We start from the raw sequence: 17,450 nt of genomic DNA, 5'->3' as shown, positions 1-17,450 counted from the left end.
GGTTGTCACCCAGCACTCCCAGGTTGACTCTGCCGGGCCAAGCTGCTGGAAGAGCTGATGTGCTGTGTCTGAGGTACTGCTGAGATGAGACGAGCCCTTGGGGAAGGCAGGCACCCTGCTCCTGAGGAAGAGGTGTAGGAAATGGCTCCTCTTTTTGTCTCCCTCGAAAGCAAGAGGCGAGAAGGACTGTCCTCCTGCAGGCTTCTGTTGTGACTGAGCTGGCCACACAGAAATGCTACCTGTCATGCAGGCTTTATTACAGGCTTGTAGGGAGTGACGGCAGCCTTTGAAAATGCAGAGTTGATGAAAGAGAGTAGGCAGATGTGGCACGTAAATTTTAGTGGCAGTGTTTTGAAAAGGATCAGAGTTCCAGAAGCAAATTGACGATTCAAAAAGTGATACTTGCTTATGGGAGACAGCTGACTTGGGATGCTCTTGTGGCCAATGGTTTTTCCTGTAATGCCTTTCAAAAAAAGTGTGATGCCTTCAGAGAAAAAAGGTGTACTCTGTAGCTTTGATTTGTCTTTTCTTTCTATGTTAAGATGTTCCTGAGCTACATCTAGAAAGCCTATCTGTAACGAAAAAAGCCTAGGAGAATAAATTTTTAATTAATATGCTTAAAATAAAATTAAAATTTAGGGTGAGGATCAGCTGAGGATGGGCCAGGATAGCAAGAATTGATGTTTGCTCTATTGTTAATTATTCTTTACTGTCTCACTCAGAATATTTTTGAGTCCATTGAAATTTGATTACTTGGCCAATAGAGCGTTCTTAGTTTGGAGATTTCCATTTGTCAGAATGTTTGTTTTGATGATAATTGAAAAATGGTTTTCAATTTTTATTCTGAAGGAATCAACCTGGATAAACCATAATTTCAAAGGTTTTTTTGAGACTTCTTTATAAAGAATGTATGCATATTACACGCTATAAGCAATATAGTGAATCCTTTTAGCATACTTTATATGAATAATATAAGAAATAAATTAAGATGTGTTGCCTGATCTAGTTGAGAGACGTCCCTGCCCATGACAGGGAGGTTGGATTAAAATGATCTCTAAGGTCCGTTCCAGCCTAGGCCATTCTGTGATTACCTATGATTTAAAAAAAACCAGTATCATGCGAGTACTAGACTTTATTGTGCCATTCATATTGCACTGCCCTCTGTTGTTACTTGTGTAGGAGTTAATTATGGTATGTACCTGATTACAGAATGAAATGTCATGAAGGTTGCAGAATATCTTCTTGAAGTAGATACTTTTCAGATCAGTAGCATGGTTGCTGAACATAATATACTGATGTAATGCATGTGCCTTAATGTCAAAACAGGTCTTCTCAAGTAATCTGCCTTCAGAGTTACGAGGTACTAATTGAGGGATAGATAATGCATTTTTGAAGCCTGGGAACTCCAGTTGGGAACACTGCATGACACTAAAAGGGAAACAGAACAATACTTAATTATAATCACACAGTAGATCCTGTGTTTGAACATGACAAAAATGATAGATACTAGTAGTATTATTGATTATTTTTTTTAATATTGCACTGATTGTGGGGGTGATATGTAAGTCTGTTAATTTTGGAAAGTACTTCCCAGGACTCTTACGGGGTAGGGGAAAGCAGCAGTTTTCTGCCAGAAAAATTCTGTCATCTAGCTTTTACTATGTTCAAATAGGTTTAAAGAAAATGAATAGTCTTACTAGTCAGCCTTAGGTATTTCGGAAACACGAAGCAGCAGAATGCTAAATTTTGTGGATTCGAGCAGTTCAGTAGTTCCAGATCTCACGTGCACCGAGAAACAGATCTCTTTTAGTGTTGTGGTTCTTTCTGTGTTGTCCTAGATCTTGCCTCACTAGTTTGCACTCAATGTAGTAAGGAGAAAACAGTTCATTTTGCTGCTAACCAGGATGGCTTGCACCTGTGGAATAATATATCATTGTTTGCATATCTTTTCAGATGTTTACAATGGAACCATGACCTTTCTGCCTTTGGAGGAAAACAGTGAAGGAAAGTACATGGTTAAAAAGTGCAACATTTATCAAATTCAACTTGCACACATAAAAGATGAGGAATGGTAAGTGCTGGAAGTGAGAGAGGAAGCAAACTCTAAGTTATTGCAAGGATCACTCCGTGTCTTAGTATTGCTATCTAGCTGATTTGGTTTGTGTAATTTCCTGCTTGATTAGTAAATGACAGTAGTGCTGTGATCTTAGTGCATAGTGTTCAGTTAAACATCTACAGTACTCAGAACAACACAAAACAGTTTCAACTTTGAACGTATACATTGATTGTGATCTAGAAAAAGTATGCATATTCTGAACATGAGGAACTAGCTCTGCCTGTGAGAGAGATTGGGTTCTGTGGGTGTTAGTAAGGTTGAATGTCAAACTGGAATTGCTGTGAGCCTGCTGAGCTTCAGGCATTCAAGAGTAGACCGTTGCAACTTGGTCCTGAGAACCTGAGGGCACAGCTCTAGTGAAATCTGAGTGGAGTTAGAAATGATGAAATAATGAATTTTCCTCCTAAGTTTTCCCGTTGTTTTCATAAATTTAATGAATTCACTGTTGCTAACTAACTGTTCAGATATCTTGCTAAATCAAGTTGTTCATCATATGCGAGTCCCCAGCCATTGTGTTAAATGCAGTGTGGACTCTCATGTACAATGTTTGAATCGGCACATGATGAACTCTCTAACAAAATTCAGGGGAGACTGTTCCATTATTCAGCAGTCTCACTCTTTTATTTTCCTTTTGGTTTTGTGTGTTATATATTTCCTTATTCTTCATTCTGTTTTTATACCTCTGATCTGCTGATATTCTCCACCTAATTGTTATTTTCTCTCTCTTTGAGGTGGCTGAAATAATCATAGGATCATAGCATGTGTTGGGCTGGAAGGGACCCTTAAAGATCATCTAGTCCAACCCCTCTGCAGTGAGCAGGGACATCATTAACTAATGAAATACACTGTATTTTTATTTTATTTTTACCTTATTTTTAAAGGTCTGTGGCTATTGTAGCTCCTTTTCCAGAAGACTGGTTTTCAGATGGAATTGCGTATCCCAAACTAGCATGGCTGGGAAATGAACTTTTGTCCAAACTGGCTAAATGGTCTGTGGAGCAAAAGCCCAGTGAATTTAAAAGTACACTCTCGCTCATTTCTGTAGCAAAATACAGCAAAGTTTATCAAGACCTTAAAGAAAAATATAAAGACATGGTAAAGGTAAGTTTAGCAATAAATGCAGCAATAACATGCTTTCCTGGGGTTTTTTTGAAATGTATTTTTAATGTTTTTTTGAGTTTGGGTTTTTTTTTGGTGTGTGTGGGGATTAAGAAAAAACAATTTAGTATGTGGAGGAACTGAACTGGAAAAGCAAGATCTGAAGCCGGATTGACACCAAATGTCTGGAGGAGGTAGATGTTTTCCAGCATGTATGCCTTCTTACTAGAAGCAAGCAGTAAGGCAGTAGATGTAAATACCAAGGTATCCACAGCAGTAGGCATAAATAAAGCATCTCCTTCTCCAAAACTGAAAGAGTCTGGAAACAGCACTAGTTAGTAAGTAGGTTAGATTTCTTTTTACTCTTCTTATTGGATGTTATATTAATATGTGTTTGAGAAACAACGTTGTAATATTATTTTGTCCTGGGGATCCCGAAAAACGACAGTGGTGATGTGAAGTTCTGTATGAAGTAGTGACTATATCCTTATACACCAGACTCTAGCTACAAGCAAAAAAATTTGGTAAATGCTACCACTTTCTCTTTTCCTACTTCAGATTTTGATTCTTCATGTTCTGTTGTGCCAGGATAATTCTCTGCCTGCCACGTTGCGAAACTAATTTGACAAATAACAGGAGTAATATAAGCATTTTACTTGTGAGAGAGTTAAGCAAAAGGATGGGTGCTCGATTATATAACAGGTGCAACAGTTTACTTTTGACTTGCACATATGGAGCCATAGTTTTCCTGAAATCTTTATTGGCTGGCTGACAGCAGAGGTTCTTTACGCCATGATTCTTCTGTGTGACTCATAAAATCAGATGGTCTTTATATTCTTTGTATGTATTTTTAATGAGGTTAAAATGCAAAACTGGTGAAATGCAGAAACCTGCTGAAGTGAATGAGTATCCAGATTGCTTTAACTTTCCACTTTTTGAAGTAATTTCACATGGTGCAGAAAATAGTTTTTCTCTTTTTTTTTTTCTTTTTTTTTTCTGAAGGTGTGGCCTGAGGTGACAGATCCTGAAAAGTTTGTTTATGAAGATGTTGCCATTGCCACTTACTTGCTGGTAGGGAGCTGCTTTGCCTATATTCTATAAGATTCTATTTCCTGATAATAACACCTCTCTAAAGAAAATTAGTATTTTCATTTTATAGTTGTTCCATATTTTTTTTGATAGAACGACCTGAAGTTACTGCTCAGGGAGGTGCTTGGGTCACCATCCCTGGGTGTGTTTAAAGGTCGTTTAGGTGTGATATTGGGGCATATGGTTTAGGGGTGAGCTTTGTAGAGTAGGTTTAATGGTTGGATTCGATGATCCCAAGGGTCTTTTCCAACCTGAATGATTCTATGAAAAAGGAAGGGGGTAGGAGAAAGGATATGGGTTTTCTGAGGTTTGAGGGGTCTATTTTTATTATTTTTTTTTTATTATTTTCCTGTCATGTAAGCAGAGAGACAAAGTTCTTACTACAATGTTTTCAAGTGCAACAAACTGAAAGTAGGACTCATGTCTATAACTATTCAAGTTGTGTTTACTTTCAACAGCATTTCAGAGGTTTTTGTATCATAAATGATTACAGAAGGTAGACGTTTTTGTAACAATTGGAAAAAAATAACATGACAAAGCAAAGGGAAAATCAATTGATCAGTTTCTTATACTGTCCTACACCACAAAAGTTAGCGTGGTAATGTTGAAAAAGAGGTTGAGAGGGATACTAAAACTTCCTCGTGAACATAGGATAAAGATTTTTAGTCTTCTGTCACAGGAAGTGTGGCTTACACTGAGAAGAGGTTTGATTTTGGCTTTTTAAGTGATAAAGTGAAAAACAGTGGTTAGATTGACCAATGTAGAGATCAGAAGCTATTGTTTTATACATATTTCTACCACTTGTTAATTTTATGCCAAAGGTTTTGCACCACTGTGCTTTTCCCTGCTAAAAGTTCGACACAAATCCCGTCTTCAAATGCGGTAAGGTCAACTGTATGTGCTAGGAATGCAGGTAGATACTTGGTGCAGTTTTCTAAAGCACCTACATAGTAAAGAATCTGAAAATTCTGCCACCTGTAGTCACTAGAATCTTCACATTTTTAAATAGCACTGAAATTTGTCACTACGAAGGCACATAAATACCTTCAAGTGCTATCCGGTGTGCGGTAAGAGCATGTCTGCCTTCAAGAGTAGTGAAGATAACTCCTGAGTCTTCACCAAATCAGCATTTGTAAGTAAGCTAGCTCATTTACAGAACTTATTGAGGACTAGTTTATTTTGCTAATTGACTGTGTAAACTTAGAATCATGATTTCTTGTCTTGTGAAGTTTTTTAAAATTGTCTGAGGACACCTGACAGACCTAGGCTAATCTCAAAGTCTTGCTTTTCACACTGGTGGAACAAAACTTTTTTACGTCAGGGAAATGATCATGATGAAGTGGTCAGACAGTTGGACTAGATGATCATTGTAGGTCCCTTCCAACTGAACTATTCTAATCTGTGATACTGGCTGGTGGAAAGAGCTATATAATAGCCTTACTTTTACTGTTTTAATGACTGTGATATTAGATGTTGGAAATAAGAAAATTAGTTGTAGCCACAAGGTAGTTCTGTAATGACATTTCTTTTATGTGTGTTGGTTTACAGGGATATGTTTCCAAAAAGTTATTAATTATCCATGGTGTATATATATATATAAAAGCCTCAAGTTTGGAATTAATAACTTAACCTCCTTGAACAATTTTCAGTTAGAAGTGTGTTCAACAAGTGTTTAAGAGAAGGTAGGCCCAGGGGTAATTTTTTATGGATTTACAGCACCTACATCCGACCTCATTTTACCCTGCAGTCATATGAAGGTCATCTTCTGTTTTGGCACGTGCCTGAAGAAGCAGCAGTTCCATTTGCCTCGTGAGAAACTTAGCAGGGGATGGAGGATAGGTGTGATCTGTGTAGGAGGTGATGAAGGATCTCTGGGTTCCTTTAGCTGATGTGGAATTTGGGGCAGCTGTTGAAGTTTACTTGCTACTTCCCTTGCTTCATCTGTTCATTTCCTGTACTCTTTGTTTTAGCAGCTTGTTGTACATTTATGCTCGGTCTAGCCCAGATTGTATAGCCTTGATTAATTTCAGCTTCCAGTAAGTAAGAAGGGAGTGGAGGATGTGCTTGGCACTTAAAAAATGATTGATATTTTGCCAAATAATTCCTGCCTCTTTCCATAAACAGTGTTTGGAGGGATATTTTTTCCTCCTTTCAAGTTATTTTCTCTGTGAGTACAGTGAATGTCTTCTAGCATATCTTCATTTTTTCCCAACTTTCTCCTTTCATTGCAAGTAGTGATGCTTTCTTACAAGGAAACTTGAGAGCAGAAGTCTAAAATATTTCCTTTTTTTCCTGTAGATTCTTTGGGAAGAAGAGAGAAAGGAAAAAGGGTTGACCAAGAAACAGTCATTTGTAGACCTTGGGTGTGGAAATGGTCTACTGGTTCATATTCTAAACAATGAAGGGGTAAGTAGAGTAGTTTTTTAAGATAATAATTAAAAAATACAGATAGTCAGTATTCTTGTTATGCATCCCTTTATTCTGACATGCAAATAGCCAAAATTCAGTTAATTTGTATCAATAAAATAGATTTTTCTCACTCTAGTTACAGGAGAAAATCCTGGGAGAGCTTTAGAAATCTTTCACTTATTTATCTCTTTCTTTTTTTTTTCAATTCAAGACTATTTTTATGAGGTAAGAAACAAAGAGAGAAAGCAAAAAAGAGTGGAGACTCTTAACATACAGAGATTCTCTCTCACTAAATATTTTTCATGAACTTAATTTTATTGACATTGAATTCTACTAGTCATGCCCTGAATCTGTTTTTCTATGTCTTTAAAAACAATCCTTGGATTTTTTAGTTGTGAAAATGCCTGACAACATACTGTGCTTTTGGGAATGAAAAACCTGGCAGCAGCAAAATTCAGTATCTTTTCCCAGCAGACATTTTTGTACATCATTAGGTCATCACTGCTGTAGCACATTTAGTGAGCCTGCTTGACAATTTCTGCTAAAAGTAGTGCTTAAAAATGATACTTTTTTTTTTGTTCAAATATTGCAGCATTCAGGTAGAGGAATTGATGTGAGGAGAAGAAAAATATGGGACATGTATGGACCAGAAACTCATTTAGAGGTATTATGCAAATGTATGTCAATCTTACTGATCTATAACTTTCTTCATTTTGTCATGCAAATATGTTGAGGCAAATGTACCAGGTTACAGACAGTTGTCAGATGTGATCTGTGGGTCTGGTGTGATGCCACCCATATGTCTTGTGAGACTGCAAAATAAGTTGTAAAGAGAGTTACGAGAGCATTGCTACATCACACCCTTGTGTATTTGCAGCTTATTTTTCAGATGAGAAGACTAACATGATTTCCTGCTGCATGTACAGACATGCACAGCGTGAAACAATCTTTGATTTTACTGGAAAATCAATATTAAGCAGCTTTGTTTGCACCATTATACCTTGTAAAGTATATTAGTATCCAAAGTCATGAGTGATTTATTCTTGAAAGTGATTCTGACCTTGTGTGTTGTGGGTTAGGGCTGGGCCGGCCTCTAACACGGACAGACGCTCTCTAACCCCCTCTTCCCCCCCTAAATGGGAAGGAAAAGGGAATGAAGCAGAGAGACTTTCGGGTTAGAGAAGAAAAAAAACTAGAACAGCTTTAATGAAACAGTAATAGAAATAATAGTGATATGATAAAATTAAAGAACTATATACAACTATAGATAGTAGCCCGATATCAAACCCGACTCCCTCCCCTGATATCAATCCCCACTGATGCTGCAGAGCAGGGGGCACGGGGGAAGCCCCAGGCTGAGCGGTGGCAGGAGCTGGATACAGGGAGCTGGATTCGGGAACTCAGGATCCGGATCAAAAGCAGGAGGTCAGATGGAGTCCTCCCTGGACACTGACCATTGCAGAAGAGACAGAAACTCTCATGATCACTCAGTTTATACTAAATATGACGTATATGGGATGGAATACTCTCGTTGGTCACCTGTTCTGTCTATTACCCCCCGGAGGGGGGCAACATTTTACTCCTTGTGACACTTCTTACTACCCGGGACCCGCAGCGTGGCACACAAGAGCCAGCAGTGGCCTTGGTCACTATAGGAATAAGTATAAGCAAGAACCTGTCTGCATCCCAGTGCCAGGCAGTGACTGCAAACATCAGGTGTTATCACTGCCAGTAGCGCACACTGTCTGCAAAAACATGCTGCTGACTTCAGAAAGTGCAGCCTTTTGGAAGAAACTGAACTGAAAAGTAAAAATCACTAAACAGGACTGGGTTTTAGCTAAACCGAGGACATAGCATGCTATATGCTGGTGTGGGGACCAAACTGTTGAACCTCAAAGGAGCCAATCCTCTACTGACCTTATGGTTAATAATTGCAATAATAACCTTCAAAAAAGTGAGCAGGAGGATGAGTCTGTAAGAGGGATTGTATTTCAAGTTCCACATTAGCATGTTTATGACAACAGGAACAATTCGAGCACAGGAACATTCACTTTAACTCCAGTTAGTTTTGGTCTGATACTCATTGAAGTGTGGTACTGATGAACAGTTGCCCTATGGAGGTGAGATTCCTGGTTTCTGATTCTCGAGACTCCTAAAATATCTCACTCTGTTCTCTCAAAAATTGTCAGCTTCCAATGTATTAAATAATTTTCCTCCTCTAGTTATTCACTAGTAGTCGATTTGTTTAAAAGTTAATTCAGTGTATCTTTGGATGCTAAAAACTTACATGAAATTGAGAAAAGAGCAATGGTTTTCACAGATGGCAGGTGGAGCTTTTACAAGTTTGTGCAGCCTTCTCTTTGGAACCTGGCCATTTCGGGTACAGATCACCAAAACTGCCGGATTCCTTTGCTGCAGTCTGCAATCAGATCTTAACAGAAAGGCTTCAAGAAACAATCTAAAACATCGAGATGTGGTGCTCCTTCATTCCTGTTTACTATATGAAGCCGCTAATGATCACACCAAATAGTGTCATCCCTTCTCCTTCATGTTATGTATTCTTTTTTCTTCCAGTGTTTCTATGTTGTAGAAATCTTTGAATTTTTGTACATTTAATTTCATAATTAGATCTTGATGTTTACACTTTCTCAGATTTCTTGACTCATAGGGAAGCTTCTGAGCATCAGCTGTCCCTCTCTGAAGCATGAGGGAAAAAAATAGAAAAGGATGTGGGTTTGGGTTTTTTTTAAAGAAAAAGAAAACATGGAGAACACTTGAAAAAGCCATACAGAAATAATAAAAAATACCCAAAATATGCATGTAAGAATAGTACTGATTTGTGTGAGGAGTTACAAAATAAATAGGAAGGGTGAAATGATTTTGCAAGGCTCCTGTAGTTACAGGAGTTACCGAAGCACCTGCTCGCAGCCTTTTGTAACCCTCAAAGTTAATTTTGTTTTGATCTTTACTTAAAGCTTGAGTTGCAGGAAGAGTCTTGCCATCTGTGACATTCAGTGCCGATACCAGCATATAGATGGGTATAACAGGTGGCGCTCCCCGTCACCAAACTGCTGTCGGACACGGTGAATGCAGATTTGTTTGTGGGTGACTGACGAAATGTGGAGTGTGCCACCGGTAATTCATGCTTTGCCTAAATTGAATGATCAAAACTGCTCTGTAGGAGTAGCTTGTTTAATCAACCATAGGAAAACATTTACCAGACACTTGATTTAACACCTACTAACCTGCCAAAAAGAAATTTGTTACAGATGTTACCTAGAAATGTATATACATAACTAAAAATAGTCAGAGATGTAGTATTTATGAGCAATAGCACACCGTACTGCTACTTAAAATGCGTAACGTGGTGCTTTCTGAAGAAAGGAATTGGAGCGTAATAGAGGTAGCCTGAGATTTCAAACATTCCCTAAAAAGTTTTTTTTTTTTCCCTAAAAGGTTTGCGTTTCTTTTTTTAATTCCTATTTAGGTACTACTTTGCATATACATGTGAATTTTGAGCTCATAAAACATGCCTTTTGTGTATAAAAAGAGAGTATGGGCATTGTTTTGAGGGCTTTTCCTGAAGGTCTGTGGAGATTAAAATTTAAAATTTGTCCAATAATTGTTTTGATATTTGTACATGTTTTTAGAGAGTAATATATACTTGCATGGTATCGATACTTTTACTTTCTTGATTGAACTTAGTTCAAGGTAGGAAAATGTGTGTGTGAGAGACAGACATTAAAGGCATTCTAGTTAAAATTTAACCTATATTAAGAATCCATCCTGTTTGGTATTTGTTTTTTCGAGTTTTATGGGGTTATTTTTTGTTTGCTATATTGTTGTTGTATTTTTTTCTTTTTTAGTTATTTTTTTAAAAGAAAATCAGGAGAGGGTGTTCTTGAGACTAGTAACTCTCTTGTGAGTCAGTATTATGGTGGGAAGACTTCTGCACTGATGTCTCCCCCGTCCATATATACTGAATTTCCGTGCAGCAAAACAGTATTATAAAGGCCACCAAAGAAACCTTCTTTCTCTAAACTGTTGTTTCTTTCTTTTGCATATGTCATAAGGTAATGGTGACACAACTTGGAAGGGGATAGAATGGCAACATAGACAAGAGGAAAGGTGTCAGTCTGGATTAGCTTAAGTATATGTGAATGATAGGGTGTTCTTTATATTAGGATTTGGTTTAGAAAGAAGCTGAAAAAAGAGAAGATGATAGTGAAGCTCAGCTCTGATTAATTACTGCGTGGCTTTCTGAAAAATTAGGTCTAGACATCAACATGACAAAAGGGGTATCGCAAGAAATCATAATCTGATGTATGGTATTTGTTTTAGAAATATATAGGGTGCCACAAGTCTTAATCAGTGTTGTTATTCTTCTGTTTGTCTGACTAATAATTTTGTGAGCAGCTGTTGCTAAAATTACTTTTTTTGTAGATACAGAAGATATGCAAAAATGCAGGTGGAGGAAAACATTAGTGGTTCTCATTCACCTTGTATTTGTCTGCTTGTGTGATTTTACATTGCTCTTCAGTATTTTATTAACAAATAAAATGTGTTTAAAGAAATCTGCAATAAAATTCACTTAATGTATTGTTTGGTTTTTTAGGAATCTCCAATCACACCAGGTGACAGTCATCTCTTTCCAGACACTGACTGGCTCATAGGAAACCATTCAGATGAGTTAACACCATGGATACCTGTAATGGCAGCGAGGTATTTGTGAAGGGAGGGGAGCAGGAGGGAAAGAATTAGAAACCAAACAAAAAAAAACTAAGCCAAAATATAATTACTTCTGTGGGCGTGGTGAAAACTGGCACTTCTGCAGCCACGCCTGCTCTCCCTGCAGCACTTGTTGCTTTTAATGGCAATTGATTATCTTTCCAAAATATTTCTTTTCCTGAGGAGAATCACTGGTGTAGTATTTAATTTCTTGTAGAATTCAGTACTGCGTTTTGGTACTGAAGTTCAAAACTGATCAGAACTGATTTTCATTCTTTAGATGTGAATCTGCTGTTTCTTTTTTATTGTTGTTTTTTAATTTTTTTTAAATAAAATTACAGTTGCTTCTGCCTTTCCTCGAACCATTGTGCTCTTCACAACCAGCTGCAGTAGTTTAATATCTAGAGATTTTGTCCTGCAAACCAAGCTAGCACAATAATTTCCTACTGCAAATACTTTGTGAAACAGTATTTTTTGTTATCCTAATAGATTACTGAAAGAGGAACTTGTAATTATTACTTCATGAAGCTATGTCAGCAGTTTCTTATCCTTCTTGCAGGTCTTCCTATTCATGTTGCTACTTTGTGCTCCCATGTTGCTTCTTTGATTTCCATGGAAAATACAGCCGAAGACAAAGCAAGAAAACTCAGTACAGGGAGTATCTTGATTTTGTTGCCCAAGTGGGATTTGTATGCGGCTTTCATGTGGAAGAAGATTGCCTTAGAATTCCCTCAACAAAAAGGGTAATTTTTGTCTGTGTAGGGCTTTTATCTTTTTTTTCTTTTTTTTTTTTTTAAAGCTGCTGGCTGCCTGAAGCATATGGGTGTTTGTTCGTTATTATTGTTGTAATTTGGGACTATAGTCAGTTGTGTTACTTGAGACAATATGCTCTGAAGAGAGATTAAAAATCCTCATTGTTTTCTGCTCTTGATGTCATAGGTACAATCCTGAAGACAGGAAGGAATGGAAGTTTTTATGGTTATTTCTTATGCTGCCCTCGAGGATAGAAAACTTACAAAACTAATTTTTTGCCTTAATTTTTCCCAGCTGGCTACATTGCTTATTTGTATGTAATTTTGCTGTTTCTCATGTCCTGTGAATTTCAAAGTGAAATGTTCCTAGAGAAGGGAGAAGTGTCCAGCTTCAGTTTTGTAAATAATCTGAGGGTTGGGAACAGTGCTTTTGCTCTGTATTTGTAAGGCCTAATGGATTATGGTTTGATTACTTGATTTCAACTGTGGCACTATAATTGAAAAATTAAAATTAACAACCTGTGGATGTTAATGAATTTGAATGGGTATTTCTTGTAGGAAGATTATAAAGCCTGCATTAGACATGTGCAGGTTGAGGGGCGTGTGTAAATACAAGACTGTGTAAATAGTGATTTACGTGTTTCTACTTAAATAGGTAAGCCTTACTGGAAGAAAAAGGACCTATCCACCTACAGAGTGGGCTCTGATTGACAAGCAGATAACGCAGTATATTAATAATCGTCAGACCTGTGCTGTGGTCACGTATGACAGAAGAGTTGGATTTCATCAGAAGGATCACTCTGACAGTGTCTGCAAAGAAGCAGGCTTGGAACTTCCTGAAAATGACACTGAGACTGCTGGTACAATTTGGATGCCTGGATTTCATCCCAGAGAAAAAGTAGAACAAATCAGGAATTGTGCTTCCCTCCCTCGGGATTTTGTAGATGATGTGGTTCTTAAAGTGGCAAACTTGTTGTTAAATGCAACCCCCCAAAAGGCATGTTCTAGTATGCGTGATGAAAATTCACATACCTGGAATCAGGGAGGTGAGATTCTCTTTATGTTATCTATTGTTTTTACTAGTAGAAGATGTTTTCTTCCCAGTGAATTTATATGTTTGTAAATTTAGAAAATGAAATAGATTTTAGGAAATAGCAAGAACGTACAGAAGTAATCCGGCTTTTTTTTGCCCATAGGTTTTATTGCACACTAGAATGCAAATAAGGCATGTAAGAATATTTTGAAACTGGCACGGGGTTTTTTTCCCTCTAAACTTAAATACCAGAAGAGAAACAATTTTTCTTAGAAACAAACAAGAAAAAAACCCTAAACCCAGAACTTTTCTATGATTACCAAAAAGAGTATTCTATGTTTATTTCACAGAATCACAGAATCACAGAATGTTAGGGGTTGGAAGGGACTTCAAAAGAGCATCTAGTCCAGCCCCCTTGCCAGAGCAGGAGAGTATTTGAGGAGAGTATTAGGTTTCATTCTTCATAGTCACATAGTAATTAGCTATAATTCTGCAAGAGTTCTATAAGAACTTCTTTGAAGTGCCATTTGGTTATGACATGATTAGGAAATTTTAGTTTAGTCTTAGTAAGAAAAAGAATAAGGGTCTACTACCATCTTAGCATTTTTCTCCATCCATTTTTATTGTTTATTCACTGTAGATTGTCATATATTGCTGTTACAGGAGATCCTTTGAGTCATTCTTTCTTCTAACTATGTGCATTTAAACAGTGCTTATTTCAGTGAACGTTGTATGCAACTGTAAAAAAAAGCGGGGAAAATAAAAAATGTCTTACTATAGAAATTCTGACTTGAGTCCTGTAGAATGAAAGCTGCTATTTTACAGACAATATATGTATAAAATACATATCGTACATTATCCTGGGAATACAAAGTTGCTGCAGTGCTAGTGGATAGTTCATAGATTCTGCTCATAATGATGAACTTACACAGAAGTAAAATTTTCTTAGGATCTCTTATCTATACACTTTTAATAGCTACACCATTATTTATTACAGAAAGCCTTTCGTTGAAAGAAGTAGCAGAACACTTAAATCGAGAGACTTTAAAAAGACTAAAGAGTGAATATGGAGGCCTGCAGACACTACTCAAGAACAATCATCAAGTATTTGAAGGTGAAGAAGGGGTTTTATTTTTTGCTTTGTTTTTCTTTAAATGTCTGTTTTATCTCCTCTACTTGCAATTAAACTCAGCTGAAAAATTACTATGGTGGTAGGGTTTTGTAGCTGCTCCCTATACCTTTGTGGAAAACTGAGCATGCTTTATGTTGCCCATTGCTCCCAGATACTGTTAGCAAACCTCTTGTGAAGGAGATTGGTAAGGCCCCTATCAGTAAAGTGGTGTTCTAGACCGCCTGTATGTGAATAGGCAACCCGTAGTTAAAATAGCTGATTTGGTGCAGTTGTTTGGCTTTAAGAAACATTTTTTCCCTATGAAGTACTTAGGATTTTGTGGCTGCAGAACAAGCGCACTGAAGCCTTTAGCTGAGACTTAGTCTGGCCTTCCCAAGATCCACAGTGTAAATGCCAACATAAAATAAAAACCTTCATAAGGACTTGTCACTGTGAGGCTCAATGTATTTATACAGCCTGTGGTAGCATGGCAGAAAACTCAGTAACAGGTTTCTGTGTTTGGGTGTGTTTGTTGGTAGCTGGGGTTTGTGGTTTGGTTTTGGGGTTTTTTTTCTGTTGTAATGTTGTGGTGGTGTTTTGTGTGGTCATTTTTGTTTTGTTTGTTTTGGTGTTTTTTTGCCAGTGTTTTGGAGTGTTGCAGAAGTGTAAGGTCTGGCTTAAGGCTGCTTGAAATTTGGAGGTGTGTTTGCTTCTTACGTTCCAACAGTTCTACATCAGCTGTAAAATGTTGATCACCTAATCCAGGGCGAGTAATCCTGAGTGTGCAACCTAGTTGCTGCCAGTGGTTTACCTGGCCAAGTTTAGTATCCGCTAGCGATTTCTGTACATGTGGCAATTGTAAGATGTGAAGCCACAGTGAAATCCTTTTGAACTGCCATCCAGTGAAAGGAGTTGGTCACACTGCAATCTTCAATGTGTCTGAATTTGATTCCCTATCATTAGGGATAGGTGGAATAGATTTGCAACCTGTAACGTGGAATGAGCATTTCAATTTGGCATGGGTGCAGTCTGCACATTACCGCTGAAGAAAGACTAGGATTAAGGCCAGATCTTTCGCAGTAATTTACATCACATGGAAACTCCCTGGGGCCTCAGCAGAGACCATTTGCTTCTTTCCTTCAGTAACATGTCGCTATAACAAGGGACTCTTATCAGCAGGTGGTCTGGAAGGACATTGCTCATGCCAAAGAGGACAGACAAGAACGCGGCTAGAGCTCTTTTGTCATCTTTACTGAAGTGTTTTTCTCTTAAAGACATGGAAAATGCACACACACGAAGAAGGGGCCTAATTAGAGTAACTGTTCTCTGGCAGTTTCTTTTCATCAGGCATTCTGTCCAACACAGGTCTGATTTTCTAGAAAAATTATTCTTGATTTTAAATAGCACTATATCTGCCCATTTTTCTTCATCTTTTGAGAGAAATTTTAAAGCTTTGCTGAACCTGCTTATGGATTGGCCTTGTATGAGTTCAGATCTATTTGTGTATCACAAGGAAACCTGGAGGGATGACTCCATCCAGGCCTGAATGTGTGATATTAAGCTTTCACTGTGCTCGTTACCTTTTGAATAGCGACTATCAGAATGCGGAATGGCATCAGTTAACTGGTGATCAGTAGTACAGAAGGTAGGATTGAAGCAGAATATGAAAGCAGAGCATGGCATCTTAGAAGTGGCAATTGTTCCCTCGTTTGCATTGTTGTTTTTCATCTTTCTTTCTCTCTTTTCTAGCTTCCTTTCCTTCTGCTTTGTTTACACATTTTAACAATCACAAATGTGTATGTGCAGTTCATGGTCCTAACACAGCAAATGATTTAAAAAAAATAATTCCACATCCTTACTAACCAATGATAATTCACTGCTGTTTTATAAAGGATTAGACTTCTCTTCGGTGCGGGGTATTTTTTGTGTCAGTGAACCGTTGCCTTTGCAGGTGCATTTCAGTGTAGTGAAAGTAGTAGAAGACTCTTAATAGATTTTTACTCATAATCACATTTTAAATGTGGAGGAATAAAGTTTTGAACATGGGAAGGATTACGGTTCTTGAAACTTCTTTGTCAGGACTTGTGATCTAAATTCAGAGGGTTTTGGTCTAAAGGATCCTAACTGATATTTAAAACAAACAAACCCCTACAGATATGATGCAAAGGTGCCTCAGATTATGTAGCATCGCAGTAGAACATCTCACAGAAATCAATCTGTTCTCTAGACCGTGGCTGTATTATCTCTGTATGTTGTGCACTTCTTTCTATTTTTGTATGAATGGCACATTTAGTTTTGCTTGAGTAATCCATTTGTAGAATATGTATTTTATTCACAGAATGTCACTATGCATTTTTTCCAGTGTAAGTCCCATGGCTGTCTATTAACAGCTGCATTTTTTGTTTGTTTTTAAATCTTAGTTCTAAATGGGAGAGTTCATATTCGTGACTGGAGAAAAGAGAAACCATCAAGGAAACCTAAGCCTGAAGTGAAACGACGCCTTTCAGCTGAAGCATTTAAAACACGTCTCTGTTGGTTTTTCATTCATCATCCTGATGGTTGTTCTTTGCCTTCTGAATCTTGCCCATATGCTCATGGGACTGAGGAGCTAAGACAGTCTCAGAGTATTAAAAAGAAGAAACATATACAATAATAAAATGCTTCCACTTTGGTTTAAGCTTGTCTACATAGCTGAATCTATGACTGAGTTTGGGGCTGAGAAATAAAAATCACTGAACAGAACTGGTTCTGTTTAGCTCAAACCAGGACACTAGTGCATGAAGATCTGCATATATTATGGAGGGCTTTTCCCCATTTCTATGCATAATGTTTTCCAGTTGGTTTACAGATTTTCCTGTATTTTTAGTGCTTTAATTTTTTATGAACATGGAAAAGATATAGTAAAGTCTGTATATACTTTTGGATTTTGTCATGGTTTGTCTAACTTGCATTTGTGTAAGTAGAAAAATTTAAAAACTTAAATTTCCTATGTTTTTTGCTCTTCCTCATCCTCGATCAAATGTACCTGATGCAGTGTTTTCAAACCCTGAAAATATGGCTGGTTTGTTACAAATTTTCCAGGAGGATTTAAGGTTTCTTGTGACTCACAGTTGG

General features: G+C 37.5%; 1 protein-coding gene across 1 annotated transcript; it reads left to right on the top strand.

Moving 5' to 3' along the window:
* Positions 1 to 1,953: 1,953 nt before the first annotated feature.
* Positions 1,954 to 17,041, top strand: TRMT44 (tRNA methyltransferase 44 homolog (S. cerevisiae); the record flags this gene model as incomplete). The annotated part of the gene is made up of 10 exons (XM_009869492.1): positions 1,954 to 2,071; positions 2,998 to 3,217; positions 4,217 to 4,285; positions 6,602 to 6,709; positions 7,305 to 7,376; positions 11,328 to 11,434; positions 12,000 to 12,183; positions 12,848 to 13,238; positions 14,223 to 14,339; positions 16,757 to 17,041. Coding segments are annotated over 10 exons (1,619 nt in total), but the record flags the coding sequence as incomplete, so codon positions are not given.
* Between the last annotated feature and the right edge of the window lie 409 nt (positions 17,042 to 17,450).

This window comes from Apaloderma vittatum, unplaced genomic scaffold (genome assembly GCF_000703405.1).
Source record: "Apaloderma vittatum isolate BGI_N311 unplaced genomic scaffold, ASM70340v1 scaffold4995, whole genome shotgun sequence".
Taxonomy (NCBI): Eukaryota; Metazoa; Chordata; class Aves; order Trogoniformes; family Trogonidae; genus Apaloderma; species Apaloderma vittatum.
The sequence above is the reverse complement of the archived record's forward strand: the minus strand, read 5'-3'. Positions and strand labels throughout refer to the sequence as shown.